At 36.6% G+C, this 19,419-nt stretch overlaps 1 protein-coding gene across 3 annotated transcripts in view; it reads right to left on the bottom strand.

Moving 5' to 3' along the window:
- The window catches only part of atrnl1a (attractin-like 1a), a 264,774-nt gene that overhangs the window by 50,403 nt on the left and 194,952 nt on the right, over positions 1-19,419 (bottom strand). For 2 of the 3 annotated variants that reach the window (XM_048204632.1, XM_048204631.1), the window contains exon 29: positions 3,874-3,981. In XM_048204632.1, coding sequence (XP_048060589.1) covers positions 3,874-3,981 — 108 coding nt within the window. Of the gene's footprint in view, positions 1-3,873; positions 3,982-12,879; positions 18,708-19,419 lie in introns of those variants that run through there. The other variant, XM_048204633.1, reaches the window with a different exon arrangement.

Raw genomic sequence — 19,419 nt, 5'->3', positions numbered from 1 at the left:
CGGACAGCTTATAAGTGTCATAAATAGTCTTTATCTCCACACAGCCCACTGGAGGTAAATACAGCACATTAAAACATTACATATGAAATTGATTCATTTCTCCCAGCATTACAAAAACACTGGGCTGCTATCGATCAGTCTACACACAGAGCAGGATATGTTTTGGCGTAGTGCAGGTGCTCTGGGCTGCGGCTTCATCAGCTTTATTACATTGTATGGACATTATATGGATGGAAGATTTATGCTAATAACTCACCTCTTTGTTTTATAATGCAGCAAGGTCATAGAGGCTGCTGCAATCAGATGTGACACGACAGCATACCTAGGGAATGGCAGCCTATGATTTGTCTGCTTGTTATTTCACACATGTCGTCAGATCTTATAGTGAAACACTTCCATAAAATCTATCAATAATTTAACACTCTTGATTTAAGACTCAATCAAACAGTTATCCTCTACTGAGCTGAGCTATAAGGGGCTTATTTGTGGTACCACTAAGCTAAATAGTAGGACTGCCCCCCCACCAAAGATTTTTCTAGTCGACTGGTAGCCGTTCGCTTAAGTCATTAGTCGACTAGTCGCATGTTTAAAAGTAATGATTACGAATGTGTCGGGGAAAAAAAAAAAAAAAAAAAAAAAAAAAAACAGCAGTGAGACTGTCTGAACATTTTAATAATTTATTAATAAACTAGTGTTTTCTGAGTCAGTGTTGACTGCAAAGAAGTTGACGACACTCTGACTTGTCATCCTTACATCCTTACAGTATAGTGGATGCGCCTATAGAGAAAAATGCACTTTAAGTTAAATGTCATGCACTAAGCGCGATACTAATTTAGCTTCCATACTCCCCACTAGAGCTGTCAAAAGTACCGACTTCAGTACAAAGTGAGTACTGAAATCTTAAAAACGTGACGCTTTGAGCGTTGTTGAGTGGACCTCTGATTGGCCATTGTGTTCACACGCTCATCGGATATGCCTGTGATTGGCTTCAATGATCAACACTTCAAAAACATGTTGTAAATATTCATCAATGACGCTCTTCACCGAGCGCTTACACAGATACACACGGAAGCATTTGAAAGCAGGCGTCTATTGCTGACCAGTCCGCTGACAGACGCCTACTTTCCAAAGCTCCTGCTTTCAAACGCTTTCAAATTCAAACACTTCTGTGCGTTGATCATTATAGCCATTCACAGACATATCCGATGAGCGTGTGAACACAATGGCCAATCAGAGGTGTTTACGAATCCGCTCAACAGCGCTCAAAGCATCACATTTTTAAAATTTCAGTATTTTGACAACTCTACTCTGCACAAACACTTGGATATGCGCCTAATAATAGCACACATTTATCTAGGTTAACATTAGAGCTGGCAGCCATATAAAGTGACTAACGTTAGCTATAACTTTCTTGTTTCAAATGATAAGCCTGCATGTTTGATGTTGATGAACGTCACCTTTTGGGGTCATACTTTACCCTCTCAAAATGATCCTACACTTTGTATTTCCTGATCAATATAATTACCACATGGACCAGCGGTGTTATTAATCTGTCAAAAGTCAATTATTAGGGGGAAGCCCTACTAAATAAGGACTTAAATAATAAAAGTAATAATGATAAAATATAATAAAATAATATATATTTATATTTTTTTATTTAATTTAATGGTTAAATATAAAATAATTTAAATAATATATTTTTTTCTATTTAATTTAATTTAATTTAAATTAATTTCAAAATTAGTTTAAAAAAAAAAATCCCCAGAGGAACAGCTGCTCTTGTTCACAGCAGATGTTGTTTGCACCTGAAGAGTTCTGGAGGTAACAGTGAGGACACCTCAGTCAATGAAAGTTTTTCGCACACTTCAGTCCAGATATTGAGCACAGCATGTCTAGCACACTTTTAGCACTCAGCATGTTATTCTAGCAATTAGTGGTTTTCTGGTATGATTCAAATTATATTGCAGCTATTAAAAAAAGTCTAAGAGGCTTGGGTGAATTTTGAAAGCACATCCAGATTTCCATGCATATGTTCCCAGAGCTCTTTTCCAACACACAGTGCTTACACAGCCGCACAATGCAGATGTAAGAGCGACAATATAAAGAAGCCATAAAATAAATAACAGACCGCCAAACATTTGTTTGACTTTTATACAAGGTCAAAGATTGCAGATGGCATTTAAAAGATTCTTGAAAAAGTCTGCATCTTTGAAAACAAGTAAGAGAAGCTCTAACAAGGCCGATTAGAGGAAGAAATCTCACCACATATCAAAATAAATCGAAACAATTCAGCTGGCATGTTATAAATATACAACTTCAATCACAGCCTGGTTAAATCAGGTAAAAAGAATATCTCAGTAAAGTAGATGTCAAGTAAGTACTATTTGAATTGGTGTGAAGTGATCTTTTCATATTACACTTGTAGTGTAAAGTTGTTATATGCTTTCGTTATCTCTGTGTAAAGTACTTTGACAACTTTTCCATTCGAGTGCAACAGCCACATGCAAGAGAAATGTTCAGGGCCAGTGAAAGCATCCATCCGCAACCTGTGCTTACCAATCAACTTAGGCATGAAATGTGATGATGGCCCTGCTCTTTTGGCCTTGCTGCTTAATGAGCGAATATTCACCCGTATATTATGCAATTATGTTAAATGGAGACTGCACTGTTACAACAGATGTTGTTTAATCAACCTCTGATTTAGGAAACTGCTGCAAATTCATGATTTCCACTCTCTTCTATTAAGTATTGAAGAAAGCATTGTGGAAAAAATGATAAACTCAAGTTATGAGACAACACATCGTGCAAGTTCTGAAGTTCTTGGTGCGTGTTGCTTTTTCAAATGCACATTATAAGTAACTCAATTTCACAGCGCCTCCAGAGAAGGAGCAGCATTTACTGCAAACTGATCGATCTGCTCTATGGCCCTGCTCTTTGGCCTTGCTGCTTAATGAGCGAATATTCACCCGTACATTATGCAATTATGCTAAATGGAGAGTACATTGTTACAACAGATGTTGTTTAATCAACCTCTGAATGAGGAAATTGCTGCAAATTCACGATTTGGTTACACGATTATTTGGTTATTCTAGGGCTACATGATTAACTGAAATTAACCAAAATCGCAAAGTTTTAATTAAATAAGTATATGCGCAGTGAGTTTCATGGTGAAGCGCAGCAATGAGGTCAGAGTGGATCGATCGGTTAGCAGTATGGCGCTCCATCTCTGGAATCGCTGTGAATTTGAGTCACTTATAATGTGAATTTGACAAAAATTGTAATGAGAAGCATTTACAAACCTGTTGTCCAACAAAAGAGAACATTTAATGACGTTTCTACTCCAAACTCACTTCACAATGTCAGAGTCGAGTGTTTAAAAAAAACTTCCTTTTGTGATCTGATGTGGCTTCATATCATAAAATGAGGCAGAATTATATTATTTTGAATTCTATACAGTGATAAAGGCTATGTCGATTAGCATTGCAATATAAATATACATTATTCTTATGAAACACCCGAGATCTAGAAGAACACAGATAAAACCATTTATTGTCACAATCGTATGTTTATTGTATTTGTGTTTCACCGGTTAAAACGTCTCTATCTGCATTTTATACAGCGGTATCTGGATGCCTTTGTCCATATAAGGCATTTCCTGGAACGTCATAAGTTTTATGATTTCTATGAGTCTCACTTGTGGACTTTCTGCGTGAGGGCATCATCAGACCTTTCAGACATTGTGTGTCTCTGTCTATGTCTATATAATATACATATATAATAAACAACAGTCCAATCCATTCCATCTACTGCTTCACAAATATAGTAGGTAAATGACTATCAAATATCTACAAGCCTACAATCGAAGGTACCCACCTCCACTTGGCCCTGCAGAAGCTCCTCCTCTTCCTCTGGAGCATCGAGTGCCACTGTAACAGAGGCAAATGGACGGCTGGCCATCTGCTGGCGCTCTCGCATTAGTTGCTGTAGAAGGAAAAAGAAAAAACAACAGTGTTCAGTTGCATAAAATACATAAATTAATACAAAAATATCCCTTGTGTTGGCTTGGTGCAAGGAATATTTTAAATATATTTTGACCCACTGAAGTCTTGGGGGTGGGGGGGTGGGGGCAGCCATCTTAGATAAACTTTTGATGATATATTATCCACTGAGGTAAAAGTTAGAAGAAACAAGTGTCACAACAGATGTTTTCTCAGCATCTTTTTCAAATTGATTTGAGTCACTTGCAGCTGCATCACTCACATCAGCGAAGGCCTGAATGTTCTTGTTCCAAACAGTGGTATGCGTTATCACTTTCTCTAGTCTGTGCCAAGAGGACAGACATGAGACTGAGAGGATGTCAAGGTGAAGGGTGGCAGGGTGTCCGTGAGTTGATTCATAGGAGAGTCACGGTGATGATTGTTAAAGTACGCCTGGCTATGTGTAGATGTGTGTGTCATGGTCAAGAGACAAAGAAACTCACTAGTAGAGCATAGATGGTTTATGTTCCCTGACAAGTCCTTCAGGAGGTGAGAAGGACACTGTGGCATGTCTCGCCTGAGCTTGTAAATGGCCCATAAAACACATAATTAACCTCCGCATGCAGTAAACAATGCTTGTTTGTATGTGTGTATGTATGAGACCAATATGCTTAGTTAGTTTATAATAACGACACATGCATGCATACTATAGAAGATATAAGAATGTTCTATTGAATGACAACAGTCAACAATAAAGATTTTAAAACATCACAAGTCTGGAAACTAGTGAACATATGCTGTAGCTTTTATATCACAGAACAGAGCAAATGAAAACTGATATTTGAGAGAAAATAGATAGAGTCAGAATTGCTTTTTATCACATGAACTCGCACACTGTTCATGCTGCGTGCACATATCACACACAACTCCATTTCCACAAATGGTACAGTATAAACTGCAGTTCTTATGGGAACTGTGAGCTTCCAAATGGGAATGACTTACATTATGTGTAGCAAAACACCAATAAAATGATATGAACACACATACAAACACAGCCAGAGATATTTAACCAATTCTGTGTGTAAGTAGGAGAAACACTGAGGTCAATATATTGACATATATGCATATATGCTTTCAAAAAAAAAAAAAAAAAAAAAAAAAAAAAATATATATATATATCATGAATGAGTGATGTAATTAAATTCCTTCCTGACAACAACGCAATTAAATAAGACATTAATTGTAAGAATAAATGTAAGGAACTAAATTTCTTGATACTACGCAGGACTTAATGTACAGTGAGTTTGGTCATTGTCAAAGAATAAACCTGGTGATAAAAGGGTCTTTATCATCCTGAAAGGGTTTCTTCTGTGATAATGACTGGCTAACTGTATTATTATCCAGCTAATTACACAGCTACTTAGCGAATAAATAAATGGACATGAAATATTGATTTGGTTTGAAATTATTTCATTATGTGAGATGAAAAAGACTTTGGAATGATATGAAAGATCTTTGTTGGTAATTACACAAAAATGATGCAGAATACCACAACTGCAACCATGATATCAAACAGTACAGTACATTAGGATAAGTACAATACACCTTTAGGAGTAATTCATTAATAGCAGTTGACTTTATTTTTCTTTTACATACATATCACACACAAAGATGCTCAGTAATGATTGAAATTTACTACCTTGAGTCTGGATTTCTTAACCCTTGTGTACTGGTGCAGTTTACTTTCTTGACATTTTGTGTCTTTTTCTCATTTAGGGTCATGAACATGAATGCAAAGTTTCAACACGCTGATGTGTTTTGATATATACACACTAAATTTTGGTTCCTTTGGTACTGTTTGCAGATTATTGTAGAGGTAAAAAAAAAAAGTTATAGAAGTTTGTTTATGAAAATTTAAAATATATAAAATATATTTTTTTTATATTTTATATAAAATATATATTTTACAAATCATGTTCAACTCTAAAGCTTCAAGAAAATCAAAGTTAAATATCTGAACAAGTTCTGTGCTGAATTTTAGGTTGATATCTCAAAAAAAGAAAAAATCAGAGCGTGTTATAGTGTTATACACCGTATCACAAATTAAGAATATATCGCTTTTTATCTATTGCTCTGTCATATCTTTTGAAAATCAGTCACCAAATACTAGAAAACTAGAGTCTGAAAGCTTTCAAACGATAGTTTGTGAAGATTACTTTAGGTTTAAACTAAGATATTATTGTTATAAATGGATAATGGTAAGTGTCCCACAGGTCGGGGGAGGGGCAGTATTAAAAATAGTGGTTAAAAATATTTTTTAAATCATAAATTCAGATATATATTCTTTGTTATGTGTGAAAAGTATCGATATTAAAAGTTAATTATTTAAACATGATTGTATGTTGTTTTTTTCATAGCGTGATTTTTGGGGAATTGTATTGAATCCAATTAGGGTCAATTTGACCCGGACCATACAGGAAGTTGCCAGAAATCGAACAGTGCATGAGGGTTAATCAATGACACCTCCCCTGGGTTTATCCTGATTTATGTTTTCTGAGGCTCATGTAATAACTCAAACCTTTGATCAACCAATTACCCAATAATTAATTAATTTACATGCAGTCTCACTGCATTCAGAGGGGACAGATTAAACAAACAAACAAACAAACAAAAAAACACTTAAAAAAGCTTAAAACCATTATTTAACATACGTTATACCGTTTACAGACATACATTCAGTTTGTGTACTGGTGGCGGGGACTTTTCAGTAACTCTCTGTGAGGTACATGTGAGGTTAAATGAGTAGGTGGCAACAATTGACTGTCTTTATGAATCTGTCAGATGACGTTTCTGTTTAGTTTGTACTTCTGAGGGTATGTATACATGACAATGATGTACTAAAAACCTTTGCATTTTTCGTGTACAGACAATAACGATCCCCTGTTCACATGGATCTGCAAAAAATGAATAGAACGCTGTATTATGTATGCCAGGCCAGTAGTTGGCAATGTCAGACTGAACACATAATATGCATGTGCATGGCATCACTGTTTTCACAAATTTGCGTTTTTGTAGTTGTACACAGAGTGGAAACTTGCACTTTTGTTTTCAAAAGTTCGTTTTTTCACACCCCCGAAATGCAGTTGTCATGTAAATGAACGGACAAAATGCATAAAAAGTTCTCTGTTTTTAGTTGAAAACAGTGTTGTGTAAATGGCGCCTTAGTTTACCTATATTAGTTCATGTTTACTTTGTCCATGATTCACCTGAATCTGAATCCATCCAATCATTTTCCAAACAGCTGGTCCAATACGGGTACAGCATAATATCATACTGGTATAAATTCCTTATTAATTGATAATTAAATTGTTTAATTAAGGTTTATATTTGCTTGTTTTAATATAAGCACTTCAAATACACAAAATCAAGATCATCTTAAAAAAGGGGGAAAAAAGTTTCACTAACTCAATAAAATTAAACTAAATTTTTACATAATCATTCTTTGAAAGGTGCATAAAAGTGACTTCTTGCTCTCTTACCCTGGTAAAATCTTTTACTGATTTGCTGATCAATTCAGAGTGCTAGTCTTTATTTCAACAATGGGATTAAAACTCTGTTCAAGTTGATTTTGGGAAGAAAAAAACACTCTGTATTGTAATATCTCTGTGCAGACTGCAATATAATTACATTATAATAAATGATTGTGTGTGTGTAGTAAAAAGGCATCCGCTATCAATTGCCTCTAAGGATGCAATACAGAACAAAAGCAGGCACACCTTTGAATAGGCCCTTTCTGAACACAAATTGATAGAATGGGTACCACAGGGACCCTCAGCTAAATGTGACAATAGCACCCAGGCACAGGTCTATAGTGAATCCGTTGTAAACATCCACAATGTCTTTCTCCAGAATGATGCACAATAACTCCGGCCGATAAGAGAGTGTAATTTCCGACTCATTCCGGCATGGTTGTAACAGAAAAACCTGTTTACATTCCAAGCACAGACAGAAAATGAAGCTCTTTTGTCACTATAAAAAACAAGGCATCTCACAAAAATAGGACACACTCTGTTTTTATGCAATAGCATCCAAAGAACCAAGTTGCTTTGCTCCTAAACAAGCATAATTGTGGTCTGTTTCCTCAAACATTTTATAAACTGGCAGAACACAGACTAAAAGCTCATACAGGCCATTCACTCCACGTGACAGACTAATTGCATAATAGCTTCACAATACATCATTTCTATCCCATTGCCAACTGCTGAATGACTATGCTGGATTAAAGTCTTGCACTTCAGCCATATTATAAAAACAGTAAATGTCCTTGGCTCAACGTTTATCACATCACAGAAATGTCAGTCTGTCACATTAATTTCTACATTCCCTATTTCTGTAAGATTTTTTAAAATATTTTTAAAGTCTCTTATACTCACCAAGGTTTCATTTAGTTTATTAAAAATACAGTAAACACAGTAATATTGTGAAATATCATTACAACCTAAAATAATGGTTTTCTGCTTAATGTTTGTTGAATTTTTTTTCAAGATTCTTTGCTAAAAAGAAATTCAAAAGACAAGCATTTGTCTGAAATAAAAATCTTTGTAACATTTTAAATGTCTTTACTGTTACTTTTGATCAATTGAACAAATCCTTGTGGATCTGATTTCTTTAAAAAAATCTTTCTGACCCCAAACTAAGGCATTTTTAACATTTAAATGCATTCATTCATATTAATTAATTAATTAACAAGTCTGTGTAATGGCAGCACACTAGAATATAGCATTATAACATACATAATTTATAACATACGTTAGATTTAAACTCATTTTATATACACAGCTATATATAAAAGGTTGTCTGGCTATCACCAGACCAAGCTTAATTTAAAATTGAACATTGGTCTGGGGAGTCTGTATGTATTTTCTACTGCACAAGAGGAGTGATCAACGAGCATTATTCACGCAATTGGATAGTCCTTCAACCAATCGGATCAACGATCCGGGTGACGTACTTTGCAGAGCGACGTGAAAACTCCAGACAGGTTTAGTTTGTATTGGTTTGTAGCATTAATCAGCAGTTTGCAGTTTACAAGGTACAGTCACTATAATTTAATACTTAAAATTTGGCATGAAAATCCAGTGAAAAGCCACAGCCATCAAAAAGATTCAAAGATTCCCCAGAAACAAGGATATGCTTTAGGGAATCCGCCAGAAGAAACCCAGACCAACATTTCTGTGGTGCACAAATTACATTGCAGAGCATCATTTTATTAGTACAAAGACACATCTCAGGAGCAGTGGCAATATTACGACCAGACAAAAGATTGTTTGTAATCTAGGCATGTCATCTCAGACTGAGCAGCTGAGTGCTAATTAGAACTGAGTGACATTGTCATCAAAAGTGAAGGAGAGAACTCCACACTGATGTTGATCTACGATAAACTTGAGAACAAAAAAATCACTTTGATTGACTCATGTTGATCATGATCTTACTGATCTATCAAAGAGGAAATTATGCAAAACCAAGACCCTCCAGACAATCAAATGGGATGGGGTGGATGGGATGACTGTCTGTCAAAATACTGTGAGTGCAAAGGAGTCCTCGAGTTACATTAAAGCTCATAAAACCTCCATGTATGTATACTGCACATTGCAAATACAGTAGATAAATCATCACAGACGAGGAATCTCTTTCCATTTTAACAGGCCCAGTTGGGGATGTTATGTAACTCTGCTGAGGGGAGCAGAATGTACAGTAAGTGATGGTCTGATCCATCCCTGCACTCATAGAACTGCTTTATAAATGGACCACATCCTTTCAGTCCAGGATCATGATCAAATCTATAGTCCACAGAGAAAATGCGGAAAGGAAAATAGGGAAACTGATAGGGAAAGGAGGGATGGATGGGGAATGAGAAGAGAGAGAGGGGGAATGAGAAGAGAGAGAGAGAGAGAGAGAGAGAGAGAGAGAGGAGAACAGAGAAGGATATGGTCAAGAAGTAAAAAAAAACTAAGAGCAATGGCACTCTCTCTCCTTCATTTATTTCTGTCCCTAGATAGTGTGTGAGATGGATGGATGGAGTGCCAAGCAAATTGTAGACACGAGAGTAAATCCCTCTCTGTTGACATCTCACACTGTGGTGAAAGGAGGACGAGTGTGACAATTTAGTGGTCATCATCACATCCTCACTTCACATTAGCCCTCCTCATCAGTGCTCTCTGACACCTCTCATCCACTCCTGTTCACAGCTAAGTATGTGTGTGTGTGCGTGTGCGTGTGCATGTGTCAGAGATTAACAAAACTCAGAATTTAAGAATTGGCTGCCATTTTACTTCTAAAGAATTGAAAAATAAGAAAATAAGAAAATAAAAACAATATATTTTCAAAAATGTTATAATTTCAATTATTTCAAATGCTAATACAAAAACAAAAGCAAAATTTGATTATTTAATTAATAAAGTAACAATATGTTAATAAATAAATGAACAAAAGCAAAAGTTTAATATAATGTAATAATATAATACAATATGAAAATTTCAAAGGGTAAACTATAAAATAAACACAATGTGATAATATATAAAGATAAAATGATAAATAAATACATAAATAACTGTGATAATGTAAATAAAAAAACAATGGTGATTTAAAAATGATAAAAGTATATTTATAAAAGGACTCATTTTCATTTGATACATTTATACTGAAAAACATAGGTATATTATTAAACTACACTGAAAGCGCTATTATACTGAATGAATTTCTTTTAAATTCATTCCATTTTAATTCCATTTACATCTCAAAATCTAAATTACAATCCTGTTTGTTAACTTAATTCAAACTTGGGAATTTATTTTAAAAGGTGTTGGCATTTGAAAGTAATTCTCAGATTAGTTAGTGGTGTCTGTGCTATCCTTGCTTCCATTACTTGCCATCCCTCCTTTATCACTTTCTCTCTCTAAACTGCAGCACAGACGCAAAACAGCTCCGAGTGCAATTACTCCTCAAAAGACCAGCCTCACATTTCACAAAGTGCTAAATCTTACCTCCGAGACACAGTGTGTTGTGCACAGACTGGTACCATTTTAGTCTTAAGGGACTCACACGCTCCCCTGTGTGAATGTGTAGGTGTGAGAGAGAGAAAGAGAGAGAGAGAAAGCGCCAAAGAGCATAGTCACACTGTTAAACACAGCTGTAGAGCTCAGGCTATCACCTCACGTTTCAAGGGACCACACACACACACACACACCCACCCACCCACACACACACACACACACTAGAGTAAAATTAAAGCTAGGTGCTAAGGCTACATACATTAGTAAACACTGTGCTCTTGGAAACAGTTTCATGCATGTATTTTTATCTATTCATTCTCATTATAGTACCGTATATTTGTGATGTGGATTTAAAGACTGTGTGGTTGTAGCAGAAGAGGGAGGCTAATGATTTACTCTGGTGTAAATGAGAGCTAGTCATCAAGCAGTGTTTTCATGCTGATTAGATGGTAGCTCACAATCTGGCCTGATGGCCAATTACACTACAGGGTGGTCAGAACAGCTGAAGGTGCACTCACATTCTAAGCATGTGAAATTACTGATAATACAACAATCTTTATATATATGTGTGTGTGTGTGTGTGTGTGTGTGTGTGTGTGTGTGTGTGTGTGTGTGTGTGAGTATGTGTCAAAAGTTTGGAAACATTACAATTTTTTAAAGGTTTAGTTCACTTTCAAATGAAAATTACCCCTTTACTCACCCTCAAGCCATCCTAGGTGTATATGACTTTCATCTTTCTGATGAACACAATCCGAGATATATTATTAAATATCCTGACGCATCCGAGCTTTATAAATGGCAAAGAGCAGGATCAACAATTATGAGCTGAAGAAAGTGCCTCCATCCACATCCATCCATCATAAACATATTCCACATGGCTCCGGGGGGCTAATAAAGGCCTTCTGAAGCAAAGCGATGCGTTTGTGTAAAAAAAAGCTTGGATGCGTCAGGATATTTATTAATATTTCTCTGATTGTGTTTATCAGAACGAAGAAAGTCATATACACGATGACTTGAGAGTGAGTAAAGCTTGGGGTAATTTTCATTTGAAAGTGAACTAATCCTTTCAAGTCACTTATGCTCACCAAGGCTGCGTTGAGTTAATCAAAAATAAAACAATAATATTGTGAAATATCAAAGTCCCTTTAAGACAAGTCATTTCACTCGGTGGCTATCTTTGAAACGCCTCTCGGGCATGCAAGTGCAACTCCTATCTCTTTGAATGGGGAAACATCAAATTCTCCAAAGCTGTTTGCTAAGCTTTCAATTAAATTTCATATTTGTAATCATGAATGAAATCTGACAACAACTGTATCATAAATGTTTTTTCCAAATGCTCGATTCATGACAAAAAACTGTATTTTTCAGGCTGGATCAAGCTAATGCACATGCGCAGACCTAAATGTCTGACTGTTTCTATAGAAACCGGTGCTTCTAATGGCCGCGGCAGTGACGCGATGACTTTAGTAGTCAGCGATTGGCTCTTATTTAGAAGGCGGGACTTATTCCACCATATTGCGCGTTGCACTTTCTCCCATTCAAAACAATACGAGTGACGTGTTATTGTATAGTCTTTGGAAAATTATTACAATTTAAAATAATTGTTCTTACTAAGAATCATTTTGAGCCGAAGAAAAACTGAACATAACTAAAAACATTTATATTCACTATAGTAATGTCTGTGACCTTTTAAGATTCTATTCCCCCCCCCACCCCCCTATGCATGACCTTTAAGATTCCAGTCCTGTAAATCACACTATTGAAATTCCCTGATATTTCCAGGATTTCCAGGAACGTTAATTCTTTGTATTGAACCAAGAGGCCAAACTGTAATGTTTACGTCCTCTACTGGTCTTACTTTTTTTTCCTGCTATACTGTACATATCTTAAGGTCATAGTTGCCCAGATTTTATCTTTAGAAAGGCAGCAAAATACCTGACACGTATTTTGATTTCCATCTCCTATATGCTTAAATGCGTATGAAGTGAACAAAGCACAAACTATAGTGTGACCTCAACTTTAGTTGAACTCCTCTGTCACTGCAGTCACAGTCCACCGACAACAAGTCTTTATTCTATTAGTGTTTGTAAAGCAGTTGCCTCCTGACTTCAAGGTTGAGTAAATCACAGCTACCAAAATAGAGGACACAAGCATAGACATATCTGCTTCCTGTGACAGCAACAGTGCCCTCAATACCCTTCATCTACAGTTCCTCACAATATTCTTCCCAAAGAGAAGAGTCAGAGACATTTTCCAGTAAATCAAAAACTCTAATACAAGATTACTTTTAATAGAGTATCCTTTGATATGACTTGATTCTAAATTACGAACTTAATATATTCTTTCTAAAGGTGAAAGCAAACCGTCTTTGCACTTTGCCTCAAGGGTCATCTTTTATTTCAACTTCAGTATGGTAAGAAAACTTGTTAGGAAGAAAAAACTTTAAAACTTTGGTCTGACTTTGTCAGATATCTTAATCAAGGTCTGTCATTGCCCTCTAATTTCCTTGGAGCAGCTAATCCAGCTTATCCAAACAATGGAAGGCAGGAAAGATGGTGAAGTCCTCCACCAATTGAAGAACACTCTGGTGGGCCACATCGATGCGAGTCAGCCTCTGAAATATGATTCAGCAGATTTACAGCTTCATCTCGACATCCCCTTAACGAGGAGTTCACCCAATCAATCTCTGATCGATACCAATCTCCAGCAAGGGCCATGAGGCAGAATCCACCAGCATCCCTATGGAGCTTTGCTTCTGGATAATAAAGCATACAAACAGAGAGAAACGGGATAGGATAGTGCAGTCTTATGTCCTTCAGGTGAGATGGTAATATGGATGGACGTTATGGCATTATCAACCTGGATAAAACATTCAGACTCTCAGAAGGATTGCTGATGCTGAGAAGGATGCCCAATCGTGTTTATGACCTTCCATCAACTTTCCCACAAACCATGCCCACATTTAATTTAGAGGAAATTACAGTGCAAATTTAATCTACTGGAAATTAGGAATGTCATTATACTGTTGAATCAGGAAAAGTGCATTCTGTTAAACAAGTTCATATGTACACATGAAAGTCATGCACTCTATTTACATTTACAATTAACTTCTAGATTGAACGACTGGCATACTTGGTAATGACGAATGAACTAGACTGAATAGCAACGTTTCAAAATGATGACTTAAAAAAATTGTGCATATTTATTGTATAATATAAATGGTCATTATTTCCCTTAAAAGATTTTCTTTCAAATTATATAATTACCGTCAGTCTTCATAATTTCTCTAGTTCCTTTTTTATTGAATTATCAAGTATCATTCTTTACAGTTCAAATGGACAGATAGAAATTGATTTGTCTCATTTTACAATTAAATTGTGTTGCTTAAAAATAATATAGGAATTGACTAAAAAGCACAACCATGCAGCACTAGATGTTGCATTAATGGTAAGTAGTGCTTACCTTTACTCTTATTTATGTACTACATATTGATTTACCATTTGATGAAACTATCAAAGTTGGTTAAATGAAGTATTAGTGCAATCTGGACTCAACCCTGGGCTGAGCGAGCAGGCTTGTTTTAACCATCTTGTTTGAGGCCAGTCTTCACCGATGGCATCCAAAACTATGTTTCAGAAGCACGACAGGGCAGCAACAAAGAATAAAAGTCATAAGCACAACCTTCAGGGATAGATTCTTATTACAGAAACCAGAAAATGCACAAATAACCCCAACACTCCAAAACGTATGCAGCATCGGCATGCAAAATATTGCACATTATGAAGTAAATGTTTCGTCTGAGCAGACCAAAGTGAACCATGTAGGGACGACAGCAGGGGATGTCTCCACAGGCGTCTGGAAACGAGGCCAGCGAGATTCCTCACAACATCACAGCAGCTCTACAGCAGAGTTTAGCCTGAGTCTACGAGAAGAGGAACTAACAGCAATTAATTTTCTATCTGAGAATTGTCTCAAACCAAAAATCAAAAAACTTCCAGAAAGTCACAGTATCCGGAGAAGTAAATGTGGATATCTGGAAGTTAAGATGCTAACTGAAGTAAAAGGTGGGCATATTATAAGACAACGTAGGTCAGGCCCACTGTGAGAGATTCTGAACCCAGAAGCAAACAAAGGCACAGTCGAGAAAAAAGAAAAAAAAAATCATAGTCACAGTGGGACAAACAGACGTCCCAAAGTGCTGAGCTGGTTTGTTTCTTTAAATATAATGTAAACAAAGGAAGATTCAGATCTAAATGTGAATATGGACTGCATTTCAAACTGCCACCTCATTTGGATCCTGCAAAGTGCACCATTAAAAAGATGATTTTGAAGATATTTTGAGAATATTTTTTTTTCCTCCGCCAAATTCATACAATGGAAGTCAATGGATTCCAAATATTGTTTAGCAACATTCTTCAACGTTCTTCATCTTCTTTCATGTTCCACTGACAGAAAGTCATGATACAGGTGGTGATACATGACAAGGGTGAATAAAATTACTGAATTTGTATTTTTGAGTGAAATATCTCTGTAAGAAATACGTGTCTTATAAAAATACATGTGCCATTTCAATTGAAAAATATCCACAAACAATTATTAAGCAAGTAAACGGAGCATATGGCTGACTTAAAGATTTGTTCGCCTTTAATGCGAGCCACTAACGAGTATAAATAGGCTCGTAGATGCATATGCAAATGTAACATGAGCCATATCTACAAGGCTTGAGGCAATTACAACACACTGAAAGGCATATGCACACAATCCCCTCTCTCGCACACATACTCTTAAATGCATGCATCTCACATACATACTTTTTACAACTCTTCTTGCCTTTAAACTAGCCGTCCTCACACTGCAGTCTTTAAAGCAAAGGGAGAACGAGATAAGTGTAGAGCCGGTGCTGTTTGACTGCTTGTTGACTCTTGAGAGAGGCTTTCTCTTCAATAGCTCCTCGGATGAGAGCAGAACTGGCCTGATTGCAGCAGATGTTGGCACTTGAGTGGCGGCAGGCTAGAGGTAATTAGTGCCCAGCGCTAGCTATGTCTGACTCCTTTTCATGCTCTCTGTCTCTTTCTTTCTGCAATGACCACCATCAAACCATACACAGCAGCACCGAATACTGTAGGGATGATAAGATCACTCAAACTGCTAATCAGCAGAATCAAAACACAATGAGTTTTTCTCGACTGGTGGCTAGTCAGAGGGTTGTAGACAGAAGGAATTAAAAAATGCCATATACAAATAATAAAATGCAAATAATTATATCTGTATATAGTTAAGAAAACTAAATAAACTAAATAGCAAACTTGAATCATTTAGTAGACACTTTTAGGTTACAAGGTTCAGCCATTGTTTAATTCCCAGAAAACAAATGACCTTATAAAATATATCTGTAAATCACAGAATAAAAGTGGCTGTCAAATTGGATTTCATTAAGATCCACTCATTTAGCTATAAAATCTGAGGTTTATGATGCTTTTGTGAGGAAAGTTGTTGGGAAGGTCCACTGAATGAATGAAGTCTGTCTCTTATTTGTTGCTAAATGAATCAGTGTGTTTGAGCAAACTGTTTGAGTAAATGATTCAATGACTCACTCATAAAGTCAGTCATTTGTTTGAACAATGAATTCATTATTGTTGTGAACAAATTGGTTGAATGAATAAAGACTGACTTGTTTTGCACCTGAATGAATCAGTGATTTTTGAACAAACTGGTTTAGTGAAAGATTCACTGACTTAAGCCCTATTCGCATGGGGTTAGTATTATTTGGGGACCTTGTGTGATTTAGAAATTACCACATCTGAATTTCGTGTGGCGCATTCACAGGGGATAAGCGAAACCTGTGATTTTACTTGAATTTGATATGATGTCAAGGCTTCGCGTAACATGTTATAGGTCTAGTTGTATAATATATCATAAACAGAAGAATGTTCCTTACCGCATGTCAACCATCTCAATCCAATCATTCTTTTTGTTTTCACTCTTCAGGTGGTTTTCAGCTTTCTCTTTCTGCAAATTTTATAGTTGTATGGTGTATAGCAATATGACCCAGCACCCAAAATACTATCAAAACACTCCATCGCAGCCTCCATTCTTCGCAAAAGATGAATAAAAAGGTGCACAGGAAACAAAAACCTTGAAAAAAATGATATACGACTGCACCAAATCCTGGCCAAATCACAGAGATGCAGATTCGCACAGGACTAATATTATCACAGGACATCGGTGTTCAGCGAAATATGGCAGGACATTTGCAGGGGAAGTTTTACTTTATAAATTACAGACATGGCTGATTCGCATGGGATTAAGATCACAGACAACCTCTGCAATTATTACAAATGACTAGATAGTATTATCACCAGATAGTATTAATCTCATGCGAATAGGACTTTACTCATACAGCTGATTAAATCTGTTGTTGGATGAATCAGTGTGTTTGAACGAACTGTTTGAGTGAAGATTCGGTGACTTAGAAAGTCAGCCACTTGTTTTATTACTGAATGAATTATGGTGATGTGAACAAATCTGCTAACTCATTCATAAAGAGAGTAGGTGTGTTCGACTTGAAGTGGCACTGCACAGACCGATCAGCATATGACATCAAAGTACCGCAAGTGCGATAAGAAAGCAGAGTGCTCCGTATGTTTCAAATCACTCTCGTTGTACTTTGATGTCATACACCAACAGGGCCGCATCAAGTCGAACACACCTAGTGACTTGTTTTGTTCCTAAGTGAATCAGTGTATTTGAATGAATTGGTTGAATGATTGATTTACTCACTCATTCACTCGTAAAGATAGTTACTTGTCTCCACCTACTGGCGTAACGATGTATCCTGCACAAAGACTCACTGAAAAAATCCTCTCCATTAACACACAAACTGACAGTCTGTCTGAAACAAACACAGACAAGCAGATCCATTACAATATATGATTGCATAAGCACAGCCCTAATTCATATGTTCTACTTAAAATGCACAGCTAGACAAAATAAATAAACTGAGAGGTGTAGACAGACACAACAAGGCAGGCTTTTATTGTTTTTATGCAATAAACAGTCATTTCGTTTGGCAAGTGTTTGTCTCTGTCACTCTCTCCTGCTGTTTTGTCTGTCTCAGTACTTGTACGTGCCAATTGCTTGTCTTGGTCACTGCCCAGATCTCTCATGCGACTGAGTGAGATAGAGTGGGAGGGAATAAACTGCAGCCCAAACATCCAGGACAAAAGAGTGGTGGTCAGACAACCTTGCTGCTCTGTCCTCCACGCTCATCTTCTCCTTGAACCAGCCGGCAAGACACCCAACATAGGTCTCCCAAAGTGATTACACACACAGACACATCTCATCTCCACCATCAGTATGCAAGGCTGCAGCGCAGTCTGGCTGAGAGATGAGATTTGCTCCAGTGATCAGGGATATGCCGTTCCGAGGACATCTGTCCCCGCTCAATCGGCTTTGAGGACCCACTCCAGTCTGTTTTGTGAGCTCAGTTTGTCCAAGTGGAGGGGATCTAAGCACCCTCTCAGAAACTTATCTGCTCCCTTCTATGGTCCACCTGGCTGTGAAGGATTGCGTCAGTTAGCGCTAATCTAATAGAGGAACAGAGGAAGGGCTGTTGGGTGAACTGCATGGCCGGAAGGTGGAAAGCGTTCATTAGACAATGCTCCAGGCATCTGCCTGCCTGGGAAGACACAAAAAGCCTGGGTTGAGCATGGGTTAATTAATGATCAAGATGACCAAGACTTTCCCATGTGGGATTACCAAGCTCTTGGGATAGACTTTAGGGGAAGAAAGAGAGAATGGCGTGTTTCAGGCCTTCTTTTACCCACTTACTCCCTCTACTGCTGTTCTTGTCTTTAATCAGTCCCACCAGGACTGTGATATTGCATTTGATTTGCAGTAAAAACCCACATATAATACCCCACCACATGCACAAAGCAATGGTGACACCAGCATAGATATATTCATAATCATAAATTCAAATTTGTGTTAGACACAGAAGCTTGCACACAGTTACTGATTACATACTGTACGTTTTAAATGTTTTAAATTATTATTTAACTTCTTGACAACTTAAGTTATATTATTTTTTTCTATTGTAATATTGTTTTTGCAGTTTTTTATAACTTAAATTTGTACTGTCAGTAAATATTCACCTCAATAAATATTATATGCATGCAGTATTATATATAGAAGTTTAATACTATCAATTATCCTTTAGCAGTTAGTTTAATTTGCATTCATTCTGAATAATTGCAATATTCATTCCAGATACTGATCCTTTAACTAATAATTGGCTAATAAAAAAAGATAAAACGAGTAAAAATATTATTTGAATGCAAATTATGTGTAATATAATATAATAGAATATAATATAATAAAAGGGTACTAAT

The sequence above is a fragment of the Megalobrama amblycephala genome, linkage group LG10 (genome assembly GCF_018812025.1).
Source record: "Megalobrama amblycephala isolate DHTTF-2021 linkage group LG10, ASM1881202v1, whole genome shotgun sequence".
NCBI classification, from domain to species: Eukaryota; Metazoa; Chordata; class Actinopteri; order Cypriniformes; family Xenocyprididae; genus Megalobrama; species Megalobrama amblycephala.
Note: the sequence above shows the minus strand (reverse complement) of the source record. Positions and strands in the feature narration are given on the sequence as shown.